General features: G+C 39.5%; 2 protein-coding genes across 5 annotated transcripts in view; one reads left to right on the top strand and one right to left on the bottom strand.

The window, feature by feature from the left end:
* The window catches only part of NPTN (neuroplastin), a 72244-nt gene extending 67614 nt beyond the window's left edge, over window positions 1-4630 (top strand). For 2 of the 3 annotated variants that reach the window (XM_020994489.2, XM_078150796.1), the window contains 3 exons: window positions 675-696; window positions 1628-1702; window positions 2241-4630. In XM_020994489.2, coding sequence (XP_020850148.1) covers window positions 675-696; window positions 1628-1688 — 83 coding nt within the window. In that variant the 3' untranslated portion in view covers window positions 1689-1702; window positions 2241-4630. The remainder of the gene's footprint in view (window positions 1-674; window positions 697-1627; window positions 1703-2240) is intronic. The other variant, XM_020994490.2, reaches the window with a different exon arrangement.
* REC114 (REC114 meiotic recombination protein) overlaps window positions 3359-24160 on the bottom strand; it is a 104649-nt gene continuing 83847 nt past the window's right edge. The window contains exons 3-7 of one of the 2 annotated variants that reach the window (XM_078150797.1): window positions 21216-21299; window positions 10809-11021; window positions 7311-7391; window positions 6732-6827; window positions 3517-3604 (exon numbers count right to left, since the gene is read on the bottom strand). In XM_078150797.1, coding sequence (XP_078006923.1) covers window positions 6744-6827; window positions 7311-7391; window positions 10809-11021; window positions 21216-21299 — 462 coding nt within the window. In that variant the 3' untranslated portion in view covers window positions 3517-3604; window positions 6732-6743. Of the gene's footprint in view, window positions 3605-6731; window positions 6828-7310; window positions 7392-10808; window positions 11022-21215; window positions 21300-24160 lie in introns of both variants that reach the window. The other variant, XM_020994492.2, reaches the window with a different exon arrangement.

Here is a 24160-nt window from a genome sequence, read left to right as displayed (position 1 = left end):
CTTTTCTGTAGAGGGAGGACACTACCATTTGACTTTCATTTTTAAAGGTGCATGTTACCCACTGCTGGCCAAGGGCAGCATTTATTATCCAGTGTCACACTTCACTGTTGTGGCTTCCTAGTCCACCACCTCATTTGTTCTCCACTTTAATAATGCCCTGTATAATTGCAAACACAGAGAAAAAGAACTGTCCCTTGGGGGAGGCAAAGATTTGTTTGTAACCATAGAGAACATACAAGGCCATCCATATTGGAAGACTGACTCCAAACTGCAATCATTTCAAGAAAACAAACAGCAGGATTTTACAACAGAAATGTTGGTTTGTCTTCTCATCTATTTAAGAGTGAACCACTGGAACTTGGGGACAAGATGAGTATAATCGATATTGCTGCTATCTGTCCACTACAGTTGCAGTTTTTCATGACAAGCATTCAAAGTGTTAACTAAAATCATTGAAACAACATACCTGCCATTAAAAACTTGAAATCAGAAAAATAACTCCATGAGTCTTTTGCACTACCAAGTGGAATGGCCTTTTAATAAATGCTATGGATAGACGAGTTTGCCACTTGCAATTATCGGTCCAGGTAAAAGTTCTCTACAGACTCTTAACTCCGCTGTCTCTCTTCTTCCCTTCTCTTTCAATGAAATTTGAACTGAAATACCTACTGCAGATGATGAACCAGCTGGGCCAATGTAAGTACCTTCTCCAGTGATTGCTTTAGTAATTATCTGATAGAATGGAATTGAATTCTTTTGGATTTGCAGTGAAATAAAGTGGGGTAAATTGGAACAGCAGGGGTTATAAGAAGAGGGAAGTGAATGTTGTAGTGTATTAAACAGTGGCCACATAGATGATCTTTTGATTCTCAGGATATGCAGTATGGTTAATATTTTTTAAATGATACAGTTCATTTTAGGTAAACTTAATGTACTACAAAATTTCAAATTGGTAACAATGGAAACTATCACACACGATTCTGAGTCTCTTTCATCTTTAAATGGAAGGGAAGGCACTGGATCTCTAAGGCGTCCTCCCCACCCTACCCCCCTTTCCAGCTTCAAAATTTTATGATTCTTATTTTTAGACTGGAATAAATAACGTGAGTCCTGGTTAGTGATAATATGGCTCAACTCACTTGCCAGTGTAGACCTCAGGGAGAAAGGCTGCTGCAATTGCAAAATCAAGGGATGTTTTATGGCCGGAGGATAGAGTGCCTAGGAAGTAGGGGAAGGGAAAAGGTAGACAGGAAACCCTCCTCTCCCTGCTCTCTACCCTAAAAGTTTTTTTTCTTAAACTAAGTCTATAAGGGAATGTTAAGAACACTTGTAAAATTTTGCAATTAGAAAGATTCTCTTTGAGTTAGTTTACAGTTCACTATGCAACAAAGTGAAAGATGGCTGTATGCTGACTTGGGAGTCAAAAGGTCTGCCAAATGAAATAGAGTGGCTTACAAGAAGCATTCCTGATAGAAAACATTCATATATTAGTTCTGTGCAGTAAAACTTCTTACTACACCAGGGATGGCAGTTAAGTGAAAGGTTCCCTGTATTTCCATGTGTTTAAAATTTTCAAAAATTCCTACTGACTGAATTTAACTCTCATGATGCAATTTTTCCTCCAAAGGAAAACCAACTCCACCAACAATCACAAAGATAAAAACTTGCGCCAGAGAAACACAAATTAAGTACTGCTTACAATGTAAGTATGGCCTTCCTCAGACATTTACAAAGTTACATTCAAATGAACTGACATCTGTTGACCTTTGTTCTAAAAGTTGATGGTGGGGATACAGTTGAAAGAGTTTCAGGATTGCAGACAATGTTCTATCTCTCTTGGTGATTGAGAAGGAACACTTTCCAACTGAGTAGAGGCCCATATTTGCATGCATCATTCCAATTAACATTTGAGGTTTTAAAGCCAACATTTTGGGGCACTACTCACTTATCAAGGAATTGAAAATGGCTAAAAATTAGTAACATTCTCAGGCTGGATTATTCTTGGAGGCCACCAACTCACACTTGTTTGCTAAGTCCTCCCTAATACCACAGCATCTGGATAAGCAGATGTGCCAGAATTCTCTCTCCTTTGGCACATGGAGATCAGAATTTCACACCACATCCCTGAGCATGTTGTTTGTCCCTGAGTTTTGTTCAGTGTCCACCCCGTCCTGCCTACTAAGGTACTGATGGCTAAAGCAATCTCCTTTTAAAATGTCAAATCCTTTGTTTCTTCACAGAGCTTTAGTTTCCTGAGACTGGTGGCAACATGACCTGCTAAATTTTATGCCTGGACCTCTTTGGTTCCATAGCTCCAGCTGTATTTGATTTTTTTTTCTTTTTCTCTCCTGATTTTTCAAGTGAGCAACAATGCGAGACTGTCTAAAGCATGCCTTATTTAGCCTCTCTTGTAAGGATGGCCTAGCCAGATACATTTTAAACAATGCTTCAGTGTAGAAGGTGTAAACTATTTGGGGCTTGATGTGCTGTGAATGTTGCATTTTTCCTTTGTGAAAATATTTAAATAGAAGTAAGAAAGGTCCTGTGAGGATCAGCTCGTGCATGCGCCATTTTTTACTTAATGCAGCTATTACATTGGCAAAGCTCTAAATTGCACTGCTGCCATCTAGTGATCCATTTTTGTAAAATACAGCAAACCTAAAAATATATACAGTATATATATATATATTATATATATTTATATTTTTGGGGGTGGGGAAAACCAAAATACAGTAAACGCTTGATTCCTTTTTAAGCTGCTGATATTCATTCCTTATTGTATGTTGTCAGATGAGAGAATTATACTGTTCTGGTACTTAGAGGAGTAATATAAACTGAAATTTATAATCTTAAGGGCTTCACCTAAGACTTTAATGAGATACTGGGCCAGTCTAATGAGCAGTTATGATGAATTGCAGTAAATACTACATATATATGCATATATATATATGTGTGTGTGTGTGTGTGTGTGTGTGTGTGTATAATTGCTTTTTAAGTGATTTTGTTGTTGTTAAATCATGTAAATTCTTAAATTCCTTTTGCACTGATGTGAACCATGTTCTTTGTACATTTAATTCAGGCAGACTTTTATAATTTACTTTTTTGCTTTCAATGATCTTAAAAGTGTTATATAGCATGGTAATATTCTATGCAACTAATTATACTTTTCAGTTGGACACTGTAATTTCCTGTCTTGATTTAACAGTTGATTGTAGAATTACAACCTGACAAGGTTCTCATTCGGTGCAGAGCTGTCAATGCATGAACTTGTGTTCTGTGTATTTGTTGAAGTGCAATGATGTATAAAAAAAGTGGATTCACATGTTTTTAAAAATAAAACACTGATAAAAGAAAGATGTTGAAACAACAATTTTTATTCCACTAACTTTGGGAGAAAGTATTTTATCAATAAGATAGCTATTTATTAATGTAGACAATATTAACTCGCCAGCCCTGTCAGCTTCTTCAGTTCCTTCTCTACGTCTTCAACAAAGGCTGGGAAATTCTGATCCATAAGGCACAACTTCAGGAAGGGACCTAACTCTTCTGCATTCCATGCAGCTTGCTTGTAGGCAAGTGGTAGTTCTGCTGATGTCAGGATAGACTGCAAAGACAGAACAAGGCAAGCTTACTGGACAATGAAGTTAAGAGTGTGACTCATACAGAGCCCATGCCTTTCTTGAGTTACCTGCATGGATGGTTCTCTGAACTAAACAGAGGTGACTACTAACAACAGAAAAAGGGAGCCTTGTATTGGAAGCTTCACATAACCATCTGATGGAATACATTTCATAATCTGTCCTTTTTAAATCAAGGTATTCCATATTAATGAGCCAAATGTTTTGCCAAGAAGAGACTACAGTGAATGACCTTTTCTAAAGTGCCTGTGCCACATTCAGAGGTTGAAGGATAACATGTGACTATGATGTCAGGAGATTTGGGTTGAATCCTGACTTTGCTGTTTACTAGCTGTGTGACCTTGGGTAAAGTTCTTGACTTCCCTGGCCTCAGTTTCCTCACCTGTAAGAAAACAAGGCTTAAAAGTAGGCCCTTAGAAACCACCTAGTCCAGTGTTGTAGTTCTTTGACCTTTTTAAGCAACAGACTATGTAACATTCTGAGTTTAAATGCATAAAAGGCATATCCATCTATAAAAGCATACAGTCAGTTCTTCTCTAACACTTGTTCTGCAAACTAATTTGTTCCAATGTGATTGGTATGTTAGGGAACAATTTCAGCATAACATGAATTTTGTGTTTGCTTGTAAGCTATTTCATCAATGAGAAACAGCAAGAGAACACAGAAAACTACACCACTTCCACAAATAAACTTCAGGTCTTTTTCAAGGTCAAGTGCTATATTTATTGTGTATCTTCTGGTGCAGAAGGAGCTGTGGGCTGAGGAAGGCTGGTCCAACCCTATCCTTTACCCCATCTTCCAGCATGACCCCGGGAATTTCTGCTCACCAAGGCCACCCTCTCTCCAGCAGTGACTTGACTTTGCCAATCCAGGCCCTGTGGGAGCTGGGGCATCGAACAGCAGCCTGAGGCCATGGACACTGCCACTATTCATTGTAATATTTGTGTATTTCTTAACCATTTTACATGTATAAAACTGTGCTACTGTTTTTATTCGGTTCCTCTCTTTTTTACGTGTCACTGACAATGCTTCTGAGTGTTGTGCTAACCCCAGTTTTTATTGAGTGATGCTGCAGGGTAATTTTTAGGAACACATGTCACATTATTGCAGAACTGACTGTACTTCAAATAAATATTCATTTAAAATATTTACTATCACAACACAATTTCCTTGTATGTTAAAAAAGCCTAAAATAGCATTGGATTAAAGAGTAAACTGGGGGAGGGGAGGGGTGCTTAACCTTTTTTTGTTTTTAATAGACCCCTCTGGCAGTGTGGTAAAGCCAATGGGGTACTTTTCTCAGGATAATGTTTTTTAAAGTCATAAAATAAGATATGTGTCATTACAAAAGAAACCTTTTATACTGAAATATGGTTATCAGAATTTTTTTTTTAAATTTCTAGACCCTAGGTTAAGAACTCCTAGGTTAAACCTTATATAGTGCCCACTGGTGATATATATGAAAGCACACAGTAAATAACATAATTGGGAATGATCACTTGCTTATGCAGACAACAGGATGTTTAAACAGTATTTACCAAAGAATACTGTATAAGCAGATTCTGTCATCTGCTTATGCAGTTTGTTTGGTGAAGTGGATGGAACACTGGGCTTGGAGATACAGATTTTCCTATCTTTGATAGCAAGTCCCCAAACCTCTAAACCTCAACATCCTCATCTATAAAATTAGGATAATAAAACCTGTAGTACCTACTCCTACCTCCACAGGAGATTGTTAGAATCTTTTACAAACTTTAAAGCACTATGTAAATAGCATCTCATCATCCTGATGCATTATCACTTGACACTCCTGTCACAAAGTTGTTGTTCTGATAACTTAAGAGACCTCTTACTTCCTATGATTTTTTGAGAAGAGAGAGTAACGATCAAATAGTACAAATCATAAAATAACTGGAATCCAGTGATGGCTAAAAGAACATCAATTGGAGAGCTGTTCTACAGAGAATTTCTGGGAAAATATGGATGAATGAGACTGGGTAAAGTGTTGAAAAGTTGCATCTACAGGAGTACTGGCCTAAATGAATCATGAATTCATCAGACTTGAGGCGAGATCACTTTGGGCTGGGGAGATGCAGGCTTGAGCTAGAGGAAAAAGAATGTTTTCATTATAGGAGGGGAGAGGGTTGAAAAATGGAAACATTCTTGAATTGCAGTCAGAAATAAATGAGGATGGGGGATGCTTATAGTTTTGCTTAAATTTCAATGCCCAAATTCCAAGGAATTCTTTGATAAACAAAGGTAACCAGTCTGGAAGAGGCCAGAAGAGGGGGAATCCTCCTACTTCCTTGACCAAAAGGACTGTTCTGTTTTGTTTAGAATATCCCAGATGATCCATGAGGACACACACACAAAAAAAGAGTACTCTGGGTTAGGATGGATCAATTTAATAGCCAAAGTCAAGAGCTTTCAAGCTCAATGTCTTCTGAGGAATCTTCCTTTTTATACCTTTGTTATCTATTTCCTTTTTTCCCATCCTGTGTGTGTAGCCCAAAGGTAGTAATATCTATGCACTATTTATGGAACCCCAAAGTGCTTACTTAGCATAGTGCAGTAGAGACCTGGAATGTACGAATAAAGGAAGATCCATTCTTCCTGTGGAGCTCTAACTATACACACATACTCTAACAGAAACTAACACATTCCAATGGGAAAGTAAATTCCTATTACCAGCAATATTGAATTAGTCCTCCTATGGCCCTTTTTAAACTAATCCTCCCCTTTTCCTATTCACCTCCTCCAGCACTACCCAAGGAATGATTTAAAATATTCGTCGAATGTAGAAATAAGTGAAGAATATGGAATGAATGGAATTCCTCTGATGTAGTGAATTTTCTGTCACTGGAGTTATACTCAGGCTGAGGTCATCCAATCTCAGCTTAACAGGGGTCTAGTTTCTTTATTAAAAATGAGATTAATTCAACCTGCAAATTTTGGCTAGATATTTGAGTGCTTTGAAAATGAAAGCTGTTATTATTTCGAATGTTCAAAAAGCTCATGTCTGAATTAATGAACCTACAATCTAGAAATTCTCTTCAAGTAAAAAACAAAACTACAAGGAGAAAAAAAGCATACCGAAGCAGCATTTCAGGTAGGCCTCTGTTGAGAAAGCAGGTCTGTTGCATCAAGACTGAATTCTCTCACATTTCCCGCCTCTTTTTCCATACTGAGCTGGTGAGAATGAAGGCCACTTAGCAATGAAGACTTATCTTTGAAAACTGTAGCTGATTTGCCTCTGCCCCCAAATTGGTTTTCAGTGTTTTCTCTGAAATAGCTCCAAAATTCATTATCAAAATTAAATTGAGGCTATTCCCCTCAGTCACCTGGGGAAGTGGTGGCTGATTCTTTATCTCACACATTAAAAGGCTTCTGGCCCTTGCTATCAAATCGTTCTTCCTATTTTTATTTACTTGTGAAAACAATTTTCTTATACCATGTACTAGCTTGTCTAATCTTGTACCAAGGATAAAGAAAATGATCCCTTAATTCTCTTCTGCCTTTGATTTCTAAGCTTCCCTGCTCATGATTTCAAGTTTACTTTTTTGTGTTACTATATAGGAAGCTCAAAAGTGAAATATAAATTAATTTTGCTTTTGCAAAACAAAACAAAACACTAAGTCTTGTACAATTATTGGTCACAAAAGTTGGTTCTACCTGTGCTAGCTGCGTCATTGTTATCCTTCCTTCTGGAAAGGTGTAGGAAGATGCATAATGCTGTTTTAGATTCAGATGTAACTGGAATAAAAGAGAATATACATTTTAAAAAATGAAATTAGAAGGATGGAATGTTCTTAAAATGCTACAGTTTTTTATTTGAACATCCAAGAAAAAATGCAATTGTCCAAAATGCTGAAAGATAATACATCAAATATAGGTTGACTCTATTACACTATTAATAATTATATTAAGACCCATTTACAGAAGTGAAACTTTTAAATCAAATAGTGTGGATCTCTGTTTAACTGAGCTAGATTTTACTTCTTAGAAACCCTCTGAGTATTAGAGGTTAGTATCAAAGAATCATTACCTCTACTTGATAGGCCTCAGTATCTGAAAGGCTAAAAGTCACTCCCCTGCCCACAAAACATTCAGGAACATCTGTATGCAACCTCTGAGTCAGAGACACTAATCAAAAGAACAGGGAGTAGAATTACTGGAAACAAGGGGATGGTGTGATGTTCATGCCTGAAATGGCCGGGGGGGGGGGGAATGTTACCTGATGACAGAAGCAGCATGACTTCACTTCTCTCGATCAAAAACAAGTAACATATTTTTGTGGGGGAGGGGGTGTGATTCTTTTTTTTTTTTTTTGCCCAAGGACCCTTGTAATTTTAAGACAGTGCACTTCATAAGCATGTTTTTCACAAACCAATTTACTTTGCAGTACTGCTGTAATTGCTGACCCAACGATATCTCAGCCTATATCCCAAAGAGATCAAAGAAAGTGCTATCATCATTTTACTTTTCTACTAATGTTAAAATGAGTTGTTGCATACAGACCTGTGGCTTCAATGACACTATTTAAGGAACTCTTTGTCCTATAGCTCTCTTTTTGTGGTCAAACTCCTTGAAGAAGCCATCTGTACCAGCTATCTTCATTTTTTTTTTATTCTCCTAAACCCTTTGCATTCTGGCTTCTCAGTTCTCTTCCCTGCTTCACTGCTAAATTTCTTGGGGGAAAAAATATGCCTGATGTCTCAACTTCTTTACTACCCATTTTCTCTTCAGTCCCTTGTACTTGAGCTTCCACCACTTTACAGACCCTATTATCATCAGGGACCACAGCATCACCAAATGCAGATGTTCCCCTTAGCCAGTACTACAATCTGATACCCTTTCCACCAGTTTCAGAAAGGTCATACTTGGTCTTCCTATGTCTCTTCTTCTTTTCTGTGTTATCCTCATTAAAGTAGATTTCCACAACATTCTGACTTTGGACTTCTCTCTTTTTCTCTCTTGGAAATTTCAATCACTCCCAGGGTTTCAACTACTACTTCAATGCAGATGGAGCCCAAATCTCTCTCATTCATGGCCAGCCCCGTTTCTCCAACTGCCTGTATGACACCTCTATGAGGATGTCCCCCTGTTACTCAAAGTCAACACGGCCAAAACCAAACTCATTAGCTTTTAAACCCTACCTGTTCCTCCTGACTTCACCATTGAAGTCCACGGCCCTGAACTCAGTAACTGACTCAAGAAGAGTTTCTAAAGCAAGGCCCTGTGCTAAGAGATACAAAGAAAGGTGAAAACCAAGTTTGTTTGGAGGAGCTCACCTTCTAATGGGGAGGCAACTGTGTAAATGGACGGCCCTCACGTCTCCACCTCGGTGACCTTGCTTCCCCCGCCCCCTTCTGTCCAGGCCTCCTCCCTCACAGGATCTATTTCCACAGCCACTTTCCTAGCACTGGCCCCGATCACTGCCTTCCCAGACTAGCCCCATACCTTTCTCACAGGCTTCCCCCCTCCTTCACATTCTTCACACTGCTGTCAGAACAGTACTTCTCAGGCACACATCTGTTTGTGTTCCACTTCTGCTCAAAACCTTTTGTAAGAGGTGCCCCAACAAGATGAGCAGACACTGAGGGTATGCAAGAGCTAAAAGACAAACATGGAAGAATAATCGGGAAGAGCCTCCAGAGGCAAACTGACTTTTTCCACCCCAGAAAGGGTGGGAGGCTTGAGTAACTTAATTACCCATCTTCAGGGCCCACACTGTCATCTGCCTGTGTCCCCAGCCACTGGCTACATAACTTTCCCAAAGGACGATGGCTGGTGAAACTGACTGAATTGAAACGAATCCCCCTAAGACAATATGGAGTGGCTTCCTGACACTTGCCTGGAACAATCTGCTGACTAAGGAAGGCAAGTTTTCTCCCTTCTGCCTGGAGGTGACAAACTATCTCAGAGCTGGATCTCTGAGGGAATCTGCCAATCCTAAGCTAAGGGTCATTGCCCTCACTCACAGAAGGTGCTCCAAAGTACTATACAAAAACACTAGCTGCCTAAGGAAGAACAAGCTGCCTTCTCCATTAGCCGCCTTCTTCTAGGACCAATATGGTCTGCCTGGCATTGGCTGGCACCAGTGAACTGCTGGCCCTATCCAGCAGCCATGAGGGAGAAGCCAGCACAGCCACCACATGGCTCGCTCAATCCAGCTGAGACACCATACCCAATAAGGAGCAGCTCCACTGAGCAACCAGTTCACACACACCACCGGGTACCATGCTGACTGAAAAGCAGAGCAAGGAATCCATCCCAGACACCATTCCCTACAACAAAGGTAACGAGGAACCCTCCAGAAGGAGACGAGAGACTGAAGCCCTGCATTTCTGGAGTTGTTAGTGGCTTTGGACACCTGTGTACTCACATGTGCCTCACTGCTGCTGGACATTAACTATGTGTCCATTCTTCCATCATTTGGACTCTGGGTTTATCTATGTGGGAGAGTATTCCCTGATATTGAGGGGACTGCTTTGTAACTACCTCTACTGCAGAGCTATTTGAATAAATTCCTTCACAAAAGAACTGAGTCTACTAGCTGACTGTTAAGGGATAGCACACTGGTGGGAGCTTGTGAGCTAGTTTTCAGGAGGGTAGTCACCCACAGGGTTATTACCTTAGGATCCTGAAAGTCACAGCAGCCACCCCTCTGGGGAGGAGAGGTGTTCAGTTATTTATCCAACAGGCTTTGCCTGAGATTTTGATTCCTTTTTTTTTTCTTTTCTTTTTGGTGAGGCAATCAGGGTTAAGTGACTTGCCCAGGGTCACACAGCTAGTAAGTGTCAAGTGTCTGAGGCCAAATTTGAACTTGGGTCCTCCTTACTCCAAGGCCAGAGCTCTATCCACTGTACCACCTAACTGCCCCTTGATTCCTGTTTTCTCTGTGCCCTCTAGATGAGGTAGATTTCTCATGGAACAAAGCACTGGCCCTGATGCATTGCCACTTACTATCTCTGTGGTCCTACACATGTCACTTACCTCCCAAGGCCTCCTTTTCCTCAACTGACAAATGAGGGGGTTGGATGAGATGGTCTCAGAGCCCCCTTCCTGCTAAAGATCTGTAATCCCATGAGCCCACTTAAACTTGACTTTGTTATGAAGCTTTCTATCTCAGTGCTTCCTCCAGGGTTAGCATGAGAGCAGCCCACTTACTCCATGATGCAGCATTCCACTCTGCTCGCTGTCCTTCACTTGACTTTCCGTGGCTGTCAGCTGGCTAGGGCCTGGCTGCAGCTCCTGGCTCAGCTCGTCAGGAACCTGGATTGTTATGTACTGTTCAAGCTTTTGTACACAACTGCAGCAGTTTTCCAGGGCCTCTTCTTTAGAATCACCTCCAAACTGTACACGGAACATGCGACTCTTATCCTGTAAAGGGAGGGTGGGGAGGGAAAGGTAAGTATTGATAGTCTGTCAAAGACAATTATAACTGCAGGAGAATCATACTCCTGTGAAAGGATCAGGCACTCTTAGACCTGTCGCAGGCTTCTGTCTTCTACTCTATGGCCATAGCTACTGCCACCATCATCAGGTAACTACTGGGAAATGTTACATACTGATATCAGGGGAAGTTGAAATGTTACAACCAATTAATGTGCTGCTCATTGTGTCTACAACTGTTCAAAAAAAAAAAAGGAGGAAACTATTTTTATTTTTATTTTTTTGGAAATTGGCTTCCAAGGCCTCTGATTCCAGAAAAGTGGAAAAGTCAATAAGAACAATGCATTCAGCATATCAATCAATCAGAAATATTTATTAAGTGCCTACTATGTTCCAGTCACTATACATGATGCTCAGGATACAAAGACTAAAATGAAAAAGTCATCTACCCTCAAGAAACTACATTCTGTTGGGGTGGGGAACAGCATGTAAACTACGAGGTGTCCCAGAAGTGTTCACGCAATTGTTAATTATTCAAGTACGCCAGCTTAGAAGACAGCTTTGGGACACCTTGTTTAAAAAAGTTACGTATAAAGTACATGAGTACAAACTAATAGGTCGAGGAAGGGGGCAGCTAGGTGGCGCAGTGGATAAAGCACCAGCCCTGGAGTCACGAGGACCTGAGTTCAAATCCGGCCTCAGACACATAACACTCACTAGCTATGTGACCCTGGGCAAGTCGCTTAACCCCACTGCCTATCAAAAACCAAATATAAATAAATAAATAGGTCAAGGAAGATGCTGACAGTGAATTTCCTAAAAGCACAGGTCTGATCACATCCCTTCCCTATCAGTTCTCTCTTGTGCTGTTGCAGAAGTTTGAGGTAGAAGGGCCCTCTGGAGCCATAAATCCACACCTAAAAGGAATCTCCAATAATACTGAATGATCTTCTTGCTTCCACATTTACATACAAACTTCCCTGCTTGTCATCGAGAGCCCTTCACAACCAGACCTCAGTCAGCTTGTCCAGCTGTGTTATACATTCGTCTCCTTTGTGCCCACTACAGTCCAGACAAACCAGTCTTTGTGTGGTTCTTCACATTCAGGACTCCACTTTGCATCTTTTCACTGGGTATCTCCCTTATCTTTGCCACCTCTAAAACTCCATAGGTAGAATCCCTTCAGATGAGGCCTTTGCTGGCCTTGTCAGCAGAACAGCTGTTGCCTCTTCCTTGGTTTGGAGAAGGCAGAGCCTTGAGGAATGGAAACCAAGGAAGAGGCAACAGTCCAGTTGAAAGGTAATGAGGGCTTGAATTGGGGTGATGGCCACAGCAGTGAAGAGAAAGGGATGGATGGAAGAGATGTAGTAAGTAGAGTTAGAACAGACCAAATTTGGCAACTGGTTTGATTTGTATGATGAAGGAGAGTGAGGTGCTAAGGATAACTTTGAAGCTGTGAATCTGAGGAACTGAAGAGATGGTGGTTTCCTCTACAGAAATCAGGAAGTTCAGGAGAGAGGAGGTTTGGAGATGTAGATGAGTTGTTTTAGACGTGCTGAGTTTGAGAAGCCTGCACAGCATGCTATGTCAGTGTTCAGAAAGACAAAACTTTAGGCCATTATGACATCTGATGAAGCCTGGAAGACAGGACAGTTAATTTGCTCAATGGTGCATTCAGCTTGAAACATTTTACTTTTACTTTGCAGAAGCAATAAAGGGGGCCGTTGATGCTACTGCATTTTGTGTTAACAATCTAGTGTTTGTCTTCTAACTAAGGCCGAACTACCAAATCACACGTGAGAGGAAGAGTGCTAATCTACCCTGTGACAAAGCAAACCCAGAGACAATTGCAGCACTTACAAAATTAGCAAGAATAGGCACAGATGTTAAAAATCACAGAAAAATGGTAACTGCATGACATTTATTTAAACACAAAGTAAAAAGGACTTGAACAGTGACAAAAAAGTAATATTCTATTGCTCAAAAAGGAAAGAAGTCAAAAGACAATTTACATAGAAGTTATGTCCAAGCAGAGTGACCGTGTTTGTGCAACACCCAGTTCTGATATTAAACTTACTGTAGAACATCACTATTTTTTTTCTTTTGTTTGTACCTATGATTTCATAAATATAGTGAACTCCCAGTGTAGAAAGGCAAAGTTTTTGAGAGTTGCCTTGGACAACTGAACGATTAGTGACTTGCCCATGGTGACAAAACTAGTATGTGTCACAAGGCAATATTTGAAGCCATGTCTTCTTAACTCTAAGGCTAGCCTTCTATCCAGTATGTCATGTTGCCTCTCTTCTATAAATGTGTTAAAAATACTAAAATTTCAGTTGCTTACAGTTGACCCTATTGAAAATGTTGTGCAGTCTGAATCAGTTCCTACAAGCGGGTTTCTCCCCATCTCCACAGTCTCTGTTTCCTATATTTTAGCTGTTTTTAATTTTACATACAAGCCCAATTGGCAAGGTCAGGTCAAGCTGATGGAAAGCATTTAGCTTATTGATAGTGCCTAATAAATGACCAGGGCATCAAGCTTAGAGGAATACATTTGTACTATGGAGAACTCCAGACTTTGGGGAAGACTAATCTAAAACTGAGTGGCCACTAAGGAAAATAACTATTTTATTTTAAAAAGCTTTAGTATTCAATTCATACTCATACAACATTTCTTTTGGTATTTCCCATACCTCTGATTTTGCCTTACTTGAGGCAAACTGTTTAGAACTAGTTTCCTATTTATGAAGAATTCCTATTTTCCCAGTTTGGGTCAGAAAAATCTAAAATCCATTTCTTTTTTTTTTTTAGTTTTAGTTTTCAACATTTGTTTCTATAAGATTTTGAGTTCTACATTTTCTCCCCCTCCCTTCCCAAGACAGCATGCAATCTGACATGGGTTATATACATTCATATTAAACATTTTCACATTAATCATGTTGTAAGGAAGAAATAGAAGCAATGGGAGAAACCATGAGAAAGGTCAAAAAAAAAGAGCAAATAGTATGATTCGATCTGCATTCAGACTCCATAGTTCTTTCTCTGGATGTGGACAGCATTTTCCATCATGAGTACCTTGGAGATGTCTTAGATCCTTGCATTGCTGAGAGTAGCTAAGTCTATCAAAGTTAGTCACTGCACAATGTTACTGTTACTGTGTACAATTCTCCTGGTTCTGCTCACTTCACTCAGCACCAGTTCATGTAAGTCTTTCTAGGTTTTTCTGAAGTTTGTCTGTTCATCAAATCTTATAGCACAATAGTATTCCATTACATTCATATACCACAACTTGTTCAGCCATTCTCAAATTGATGGGCATCCTCTCAATTTCCAATTCTTTGCCACCACAAAAAGAGCTGCTATATATATTTTTGTACATGTGGGTCCTTTTCCCATTTTTATGATCTCTTTGGGATACAGACCTAGGAGTGGTATTGCTGGGTCAAAGGGTATTATGCACAGTTTTATAGACCTTTGGGCATAGTTCCAAATTGCTCTCCAGAATGGTTGGATCATTTCACAACTCCACCAACAATGCATTAGTGTTCCAATTTTCCCACATCTTCTCCAGCATTTCTCATTGTCCTGTTTTGTCATGTCAGCCATTCTGATAGTGATGTGCTATCTCAGAGCTGTTTTGATTTGCATTTAGTGATTTAGAGCACTTTTTCATATGACTATAGATAGCTTTAATTTCTTCCTCAGAAAACTGCCTACTCATGTCCTTTTACCATTTTAAAATCCATTTATTCTAAATGTGAAATCCCTTCACGTTAGCTGTGCCTATTATGATTCTGCAACATCTGATATACTCTTTGAGACACAACCATGTTTTTAAAATTTCATTTTAGTTCACAGAAAAGCTGACAGTGGCCATAATTATTATTTTTACAACGAAAGTGAAATCCTAGGCCAATAACAAACCACTGTAGAATAGTACTTATCAATTTAAATGTACTTTTTAATCAGTTTGACAGCTTGAAATTGTACAGATAGGTGACTAAAAATGACAGTGTAGGATGTCATATTTCAGAAGTCTTTCTATTCTTACGTATGTGAAATTTATTAGAAAGTGACTTCTAATGTAGCTTTCCCATTTTTATCATCTCAAGCCAGAAACACTATTTTAAGATGTGCAGGCTCAAGATAAAACAAGGTATATAAGGAATAACTTGAAAATGAGTTACAACTCATCACCAACCTTATTCATATGTACCACTTCTGTGATGACATGAATTACATTGGAAACTTACCAGAATGTTAACTGAAAGAACTGTCAAGTTGAAAACCTTAACAAAATTTAGTTTAACACCATAAATGTAAAGTCAAAAGAACCTCCATGTTTTCTACAGGAAAATGAAAAGCTTAAAAATGCACACCCAGTCCCTGACTTTTATTTTCTATGATTTGTTTAGACAGAAGGATATACTGCCATTTTTAAAAGTGATTTAACACTGTTGATTCAAGAAATGCAAATCAAAACCACCGTGGCATCTGAACGCAGACCGAAGCAGACTGTCTACTCTTCTTGTTCTGTTCTGTTTCTTTTTCCTCATGTTTCCTCCCATTAGTTCTAATTCTTCCCTTACAACATGACTGATGTGAAAAAAATAAATTGATTTAAGTACGTTTAAACCTACCTTGTCCCCACATGAAATTCCTAAACATAGCCACCAACAATGGAACAAAGGGGATGGCAGATACATTCATGAGGCCGCTCTGGGCCTGGAGAAAGATCCATGTTCAAATCCAGCCTCAGACTCTTACCAGTTGTGTGACCCTAAGCAAGTCACTTAACCTCTGTATGCCTGTTTCCACAACCGTAAAATGGAGATAGTGACAGCTCTTACTTCACAGGATTATTCTGAGGACCAAATAAAATATTTGTAAAGTGCTTAGCCCAGTGCCTGGCACATAGCAGGTACTTTTAAAATGTTTGTTCCCTTCTCTACAATCACTACAAGAATTCTAAAACTAATCATATGCTCTGACCTAGTGATTCTACTCATACAACTATGTCCTTGGGATGAAAATCAAAAAGTATGTCTGTACAGACCTGATTACAGCTTTATCTGTAACAGTAGAAAGCCAGAAAGTAGCTAGGTGACTCAAGGGCTGAAGTGCCGGGCCTGAAGTCAGGAAGACACTTCCTGAGTTCAAATCTGGCCTCAGACATTTACTAGCTGTGTGACCTTGGGCAAGTCACTTAACCCTGTTCATCTCAGTTTCCTCATCTGTAAAATGTGCTGGAGAAGGAAATGGCAGACCACTCCTGTGTTTTGCCGAGAAACTCTAAATGGGGTCACAGAGTCAGACGTGACTGAAAACAACTAAACAACAACAAACAAATGAAACACCATCTTGTGTGGTTCACTGGTACCCCGATTTACTCAGGTATTTTCCATTGGAATGGAACATTACTGCACCATAAAAAGGTGAAGGTGTAGAAAACAAAGAAATATGGAAAGATCTGTAAAAAAAAGTTAGGTGTAGTGAGTGAAGCAGAAGAGAACAACAAACACTGTCAACTATAAGATAAACAGCAACAAAAAATTTGTAAATACACATAAAAAAGATGAGAAAACAGCAAATAAGTTATTTCATTAAAGTTTATGTTTTTTGCTTTTATCAAAATGTGAATAGTTAGGACTTATCGTCCTACCTGGGATTTTATTTCTCTTTTTCATAGGATCATAAATTTAGAGCTAAAAGGGACCATCTAGTTCTACCCCTTCATTTTATAGATGGAGACCTGCAGCTGCCATTGACACTGGAAAAAAAGATAACAAAGTGGTGGCGGGTTTTCACTATCATATACTCATCATCTTCACTGAATCTGGTCATACTGCATGGGTATTATATACTGTGAAAGTTGGCCTCCATGCAAAATCAGTGATGGGAGTGAGGGGACAAACATTACATGCAAGTTCTAAAGAAAAACCTAAACCCCTTAGAGGCTTCTTATATAATCTGTTAAGACCCACTAACCAAAGAAACAAATTCTCCTGCTTGATCAGAAAATGTCACAAATGTGGAAATCACCAGTGGCAAAACTAAAAAAGTGATTTAACTGAAGTGATTTCAAAATTTCCCTTGTACTTAGAAGTGAAGAAGCAAGAAGCTGAAAGAAGAAGGTTGAGCAGGACTCCATACACATGGCCAGAACTTATGCAAAAGATCTGTTTCCGCACAGAAGCAAATATAGCTTTAATTGTATGAATATAAGATTTTAGTAACTTTAAATTACTGACTGAATAAATGAATCTTATGTCCATTTAAGAAAATACAGATTTATTACCGATTCATACAATACTTCTATCACAGGATGGCACTAAGGAAACAAGGTGGCAGATAGGAACTTAAGAGTCTGTTAAAGTGAGAGTGAGACAACAGAAGTAATGCAGTTAGAGAGCTTCTCACCCAGAAAACAAATGGCAAGGTGTGACAGCTTCTAGAAATTAACAGCATTCATATAAAGAAAGGAGGGTAGCAGACACCCTTTGGTAGCCTTTGCCCTTTCCCTTCTGGAGCGTGCTCAGATGCTATTCCCAGTGATCAGGTAGAAGCAAGAGGTGGGGCGGCTTCTAGCCAAGGACTCTCCCTTTGACTCACTGTCTTCCTTCTGGTTTTGAAACATGAGGTTGGTGAGGGGAATGTCATCCCCTTCCCCCATTCCCTTCACAGCTTGCCTTAAGCTGTGAGCACACGTCCTACCTAGCTAGTGTCTTGGATGTTGCCACTTCCCTTTCGTGTCTGCCTTCCTTTGACAGAGACCTTGTGAAAACATGAAAGTCTGTGCTTAAAGTAAGTGGCTGTATCTTCCACCAGCAAAGGAGCATCAGCAGAATCTCCCGGGACAGGGGGCTAACAATAAGGATCTAAGCAGCTTCAGGACTGCGCTAATGCAATGGGCAGAGTTGGCATCAAGTCCACAAGCACCTGCCATGTGTCAGTGGAGACTTGTGGGAAGCCAGGAGGCAGAGATAAGGAGGAAGAGAATTCCATTTAGGAGTGACATCCAGGGAAAATGCTGGGAATTGAGAAATGGAAGGAACAGCAAGGGGGCCAATGCCACTAGGAGGATGGTATCATATAAGAAGACTGGAAAGGTAGAAGGAGGCTTTAAATGCCAAACAGGATTTTATATCTGATCCTACAGGTAATAGGCAGCCACTAGAGCTGATTGAATGGGGAATGAGGTGGAATGGATTATGTGTGAGATGGTCAGATCTGTGCTTTAAGAAAATCAATGCGACAGCTGAATGGAGGATAGACTGGAGTAGAGAGTCTTGAGGCAGACAGAACCACCAGGTTAGAGTGATAGTCATGTGTAAAGTGATAAGGGCCCGCACCAAGGTGGTGGCAGTGTCAGAGGACCAAAAAGGGTGTATGTGAGAAATGGTGCAAAGCTAGGACTTGGCAACTGATCTGGATGTTGGGGTGGAGGGGGGAGTGAAAAAGAATAAGGAGTCAAGAAGGACACTTAGGTTGGAGCATAGGTGACTGGGAGGATGATGGTGCTTTCCACAATAATAGGGAATAGGGGAGGGCTTTGAGGAAAATATAAAGATCACCAGAGAGAAGATCAAGGTTGGTGAAATGGGAAATGGCTAGTCTGTAACCTTGCAAAAACTGTTTCATGTCCCAACAAGACTTAATACTAATATCCAAACTGACTGTACTAGTGGTGACACATTACTAGACTCTTCTAATCATTTTGTAATGTATTCTATTATTCTTTTGTGCTAACAGCATTACCTTTTCTGTGTGGGATTAAAGGATCTGTGGTGTACTCAATTCTTGTTTGTATATCAGGTACCTTTCTTATTAACTTCCCTTCTTTTTTGAGGAAACCCTAGACGACAGCCAAAAAGAGACTTATACCTGAAGTAGCTAGGCTAGGTGCGACGAGCTAATTAACGTAAGAAATGGAAAGCCTACTGACTTCCCTATAACAACCTTGGTACACAACTACATGGCTAGGCTAGAGAGCAGGGAGGAGCAAATACCCAGAGTCCCTGTGAGGCCTCTGTGCTAGAGATCTGGAATAAAACATACTCCTTTAAATATTACAGAAAGTACCCTGAGGTCTTCCTTGACCCACCCCCTTGTCGGGACTCTCCACTCCTTTGGCCTTTAGCACAATGCACTTTCCTCAGCTGTCCACCCCCCTCTCAGCCCCTCCTCTTCAACAGCTCTTCTTCCTCCTGTCCCTACAAGTTTGGATCCCTGCCCCCTCATTTTTGTTCTGTGTGCTCTTCTCCCATTCACTGCCACAGCTTTAATGAGGACTTCCACATAGATGGTGCCCTGAAGCTTTATCTCCATTCCTAATGTGTGCCTCCCAAGCTCCAGACCTACACTGGCTCTCTCCACCCATAGATCTCATGAACATTTCGAGTAATCTCCTCATCTTGGAGATCATATCAGCTTTGACACTTAACGCTTCGGCACCCTCAGTGGCTTCTCTACCCCTGACGGGAGGTCGAGAGGGCAAAGCCGTCCCCTCCTCCAAGGCCTTCCTTTATAGAGAGCTCAGAACTTTCCAGCTCTTCTTGTACGTAACTCCGACATCATGCTCCATGCTGGGTGCCCTCCCGCCTTTCACCTTCTTTTTGTGTATTGTATTCCTTTATTAGATTGTAAGCTCCTCAAGGACAAGGACAGCTATTAGGATTGTGTACTTTAGAAAAGACCCGTGGAAAAGTTTGTTAACATTCATTCAGTAGATAATATTTCAGCTCAAATGAAAGACATTAATTTTTAACAGAATCTTAAAACTGGAAGGGATCTAACTGAAAGTCATCTAACCAAGAAAAGTTGAAAACTGGGGGAAAAATTTTTACAGCAAGTTTCTCCAGTGAAGCTCTCATTTCTCAAATATATAGGGAAGTGACCCAATTTTATAAAAATAAGAGCCATTCCCCAATTGATAAATGGTCAAAGGATATGAACAGGCAGTTTTCAGATGAAGTAATCAAAGCTATCTCTAGTAAGCTATCTCTAGTAATATGAAAAAATGCTCTAAATCACTACTGATTAAAGAAATGCAAATTAAAGAACTCTGAGGTTCCAACCCAACTGGCCAACTGGCTAAGATGACAAAAAAGGAAAATGACAAATGCTGGAGAGGATGTAGGAAAACTGGGACACCAATGCACTGCTGGTGGAACTGTGAACTGATCCAATCATTCTGTAGAACAATTTGGAACTATGTCCAAAAGGGCTATAAAACTCTGCATACCCTTGGATCTAGTGATACCACGACTAGGTTTTTATCCCAAAGAGATCAGAGAAAGAGGAAAAGGACTCATATATACAAACACATTCACAGCAGCTCTTTTTTTGTGTTCACAAAGAACTGGAAACTGAGGGGATGGCCATCAATTGGGAAAGACTGGACAAGTTATGGTATGTGACTGTGATGGAACATTGTTGTGCTATAAGAAATGAGGAAGGAAATGGTTTTTCAGAAAAATCTGGGAAGACATGCTGTAAAAAAATTTCCCCCAGTTTTCTGCTTTTCTGGGTTAGATGGCTTTCAGTTAGAGATCCCTTCCACTTTTAAGATTCTATTAAAAATTAGTGTCTTTCACTTGAGCTGAAACATTGTCCACTGAGGAATGTTAACAGACACAGATCTTTCCTCAAGTGTACACATTCTAGTGATTAACCAGCATGCTTCTTTAATGAGAACCATAACATCTAGCACAGCTAGGAAGCAGGTAAGGGAATTTTTTAAAATGTGAAAGAAAAAATAAAAAAAAAGTAAGAAAAAACTAAATGAAATACATCTACCTATACATACATTTTAGCACACAATAGCAAGAAAACTAAGCAAATAGCAAAAATAAAACAACCCTTCTCACTGCTATTTTTGCATGGGAGGACAGGGGAAAATTTGAAGAAAGTCATAAAAGGTCACTTAAGCCTTTCATAGGCCTTAACTTTAAAAGGGAAGCAGTGTCCCCCCTGCCAACTGGATCCATGCTTTGTTTATATCCTTATTTCATGATGTTTTGTGATTCATAGAATGAAGGTTAAAACATTCTAATAACTAAATTAAATTTAGAGTTTTTGTGAGGCAACATTTCACAAATGACAAGGAAAAAAAAAACTACCCATGAAGAAAAAGAATGGCACGCCAGACTGTCTGGTTGGCACTGTCTGCAAGGCACTTGCCTTTATTGTTGATCCAAACAGTAAACAATCCACCCGCCTTACAATCTTCAGCCACTTCTTGCTGTCGATGAGTGAAAATCCTTCCTGGAACAATACAAAGCAAAACGGAATTAGATGAAATTAACTAAAAAACCAGGAGGGTCTTGTGAAGGAAGTTATTTCTCAGGCATTGCCCTCCTACATAGGATTTATTTATTTGTTCATGACGCAATAGTAAATAGTATTCAGCATTATTAAAGGCAAATACACACACACACACACACACACACACACACACACATACACACACACACACGTTTATATGAAACTTAATGTCCTGGAATTCTTCCTATATGATCAGAATATTTCTTTGATTTATTTCTTAATTTATTTCATATTTGCAAAAAATCAATAAAGTTTCATTTTAAAATAATAAATTTAAATTGTCATTTTCATTTTAGAGAGATCAATAAACAAGATAATGTAAAACCTGGGCTCCACTAAATCTCTTCTGTTTGCCAGAATCCAACTTTATAGCTATGAAAAATAAAAGTAGTTTACTTTACTTCCATAGTACCAAGGTGTAGCTACTTCCCAACACAATGAATATACAGCAAGCCCTCTTTCCAGGAGCATGCTATGCAGAATAAAATGGAAGTAATTTTCATTTTGACACACAGAATTCTTCAGCACCGATCTCGGCATTTTTTGGGGGGTAAATAAATGAAATAAATCAAGAGGGCAGCAGAGGGCATGCAAGTCTTGTGAGAGACAGAAAGTTGAATTATCAAAAGGATGCAATAAACTTTTTCTTCAGCTTATTAATAAAGTAAACACAACAGCATATGTAATGATTATGCCTGCTCTTAGGTTCCAATTATGCTGTCGTTAGATCTCTTTAGATAAGCAGTACATTAAGGCAAAACCTTATTTAGCATATTAGAGAACTAATCCAGGTATCTGATAAGCTGACAGTGTACAAATACTGCATGCAAACTGGCTTTCCACCTCATTATTATATTCGACCACGGCCACAGTACCCTCCTGGGCGAATTACGAGATTCCCCCTAACTACTGTTAGAAATGAAAATGAATATCATACCAAAAGAAAGGGGAAAAAAACAAGCCAGAGAAAATCTACTTGCATTGAACGAACTCTTCCTTTGACCCAACAACCTAGGAGTATAATGTTTCAATTACAAAATGCCAATTTAAAAAAACATGCATTTTATCAATCAACATGGTGGCTAAAAATAAAAAAGGGGCAAAAATCTTTGTGAGCACTTACTACAAACAATTTTCAAAATCTCCCCATCAGTGTAGTCAAACAAAAGGAAGCACCTAGATTAGGTTATTTGTGGTTTAAAACAACTGTGATATATCTTGCATGTTCACAGGAGAACGTTCACCGGGGCAAGAAAATACCTGCAAAATTCCATTGGGGCAGTCAGTGTTAGAGTATGTGTCTGAGGGGAAAACACCTCATGGCTATCTAGTAAGTTATGGGGAAGCTGATAAAAATGGTCTGAAAATATAAAGTTAATTTGAAGTTAATTAGCTGGCAAGTGGTTTACAAATCCATAGGTAAATTTGGCTTCTCTTCCTATCTGCTGACTAATTTTTGCTAATTTTTTTTTTCTTAGTAAGGGCTCCTTTATCACAGTAGGAGGTAGAAATAGATATCAGTTTGACTATGTGTTCAGTCAGGCCAACTCTACTGAAATATAGGAGTTCCTATAATGGGTTAGACTTAACGATCTATCTAGCCCAAGATTCTTTTGTCAATCAATCAACAACTATCTATTAAGCTCCTACTATGTGCTAAATACCGGGGATTCAGGCACAAAGAAGGAAGCAATCCTTATACAAAATGAGCTTACATTCAAATGGAAGAGTACATACAGCATAAATATAAAGCTAATAAATACATGCATATACATATATGCATGCATTTATAGTCACAATTTAGTTGTTTATAAGGTTGTAGTTGTTGTTATTGCTATATATAAGGAAGGAGGGCATCAGCAGTTGGGGGCTGGGGCAGGATCATGAAAGATTTATTCCATCAAGTTTGGATTCAGTCAAAGAGCTGCACTTGAGGACCTAGAGGGCCACATGTGGCCTCAAGGCAGCAGGTTCCTTACCCCTGGTCTAGGAAGGTGGTAGTTGAGCTACATCTTGATAGTAGAGAGGGTCTCAGAGGCAGAGGTAAAGTTGGAGTATATTCTAGGTGTGTGGGATGGACAGTGCAAAGGCAAAGAGATGGGAAATAAACGTCATGAGCCAAGATTAGAGAGAAGGCCAGTGGGGCTGGAACACAGAGTACAGAAAAGAGGTGATCTAATGAAGTTAAAAAGGCGGGCTGAAGCCAGAATGTACAGGCCTTTAAAAGCTGAATTTAGGAGTTTACATTTGATTCTAGAGATAATCAGTAAGTCACTGGAGTTGGTTGAACCTATTCAAGGGGTCAGATCTATGCTTAAAGAAATTACTTTTGGCAACAATATGTAGAACTGACTGGAGTGGTAAGAAACTTCAGGAAGACAGACCAAGGAGGCGGCCACTGCAATAACTGAGGTGAGAGGTGATGGGGCCTGAACAAAGGTGGCAGCTGCGTGAGTAGAGAGGAAGGTCAGATTCAAGAGATGTTATGAACACAGAAATGGCAAGATCTGGTAAAAGACTAGATATGTGGGCTAAGGGAGAGTGAGAAGACCAGAATAATATTGAGATTATAAACCTGAGTTACTGGAAATATGGTGGTGCCTTCAACAAAACTAGGCAAATTTGGAGAAGAAAAGACTTTGTTTAATCCCATGTTTTTTCCCTTTATTTATCTTTCTGTTAGACTTATCCAAAACTGAGAGAGGGATACTGAAGTCTTTTGTCACTATTGTGTTGCGCTCTATGTCTTCCTGTAACTCAGACAATGTTTCTTTTGTGAATTTGGATGCTAAGGCATTTGG

The sequence above is a fragment of the Phascolarctos cinereus genome, unplaced genomic scaffold, assembly GCF_003287225.1.
Source record: "Phascolarctos cinereus isolate Bilbo 61053 unplaced genomic scaffold, phaCin_HiC Scaffold_3;HRSCAF=262, whole genome shotgun sequence".
NCBI lineage: Eukaryota > Metazoa > Chordata > Mammalia > Diprotodontia > Phascolarctidae > Phascolarctos > Phascolarctos cinereus.
Note: the sequence above shows the minus strand (reverse complement) of the source record. Positions and strands in the feature narration are given on the sequence as shown.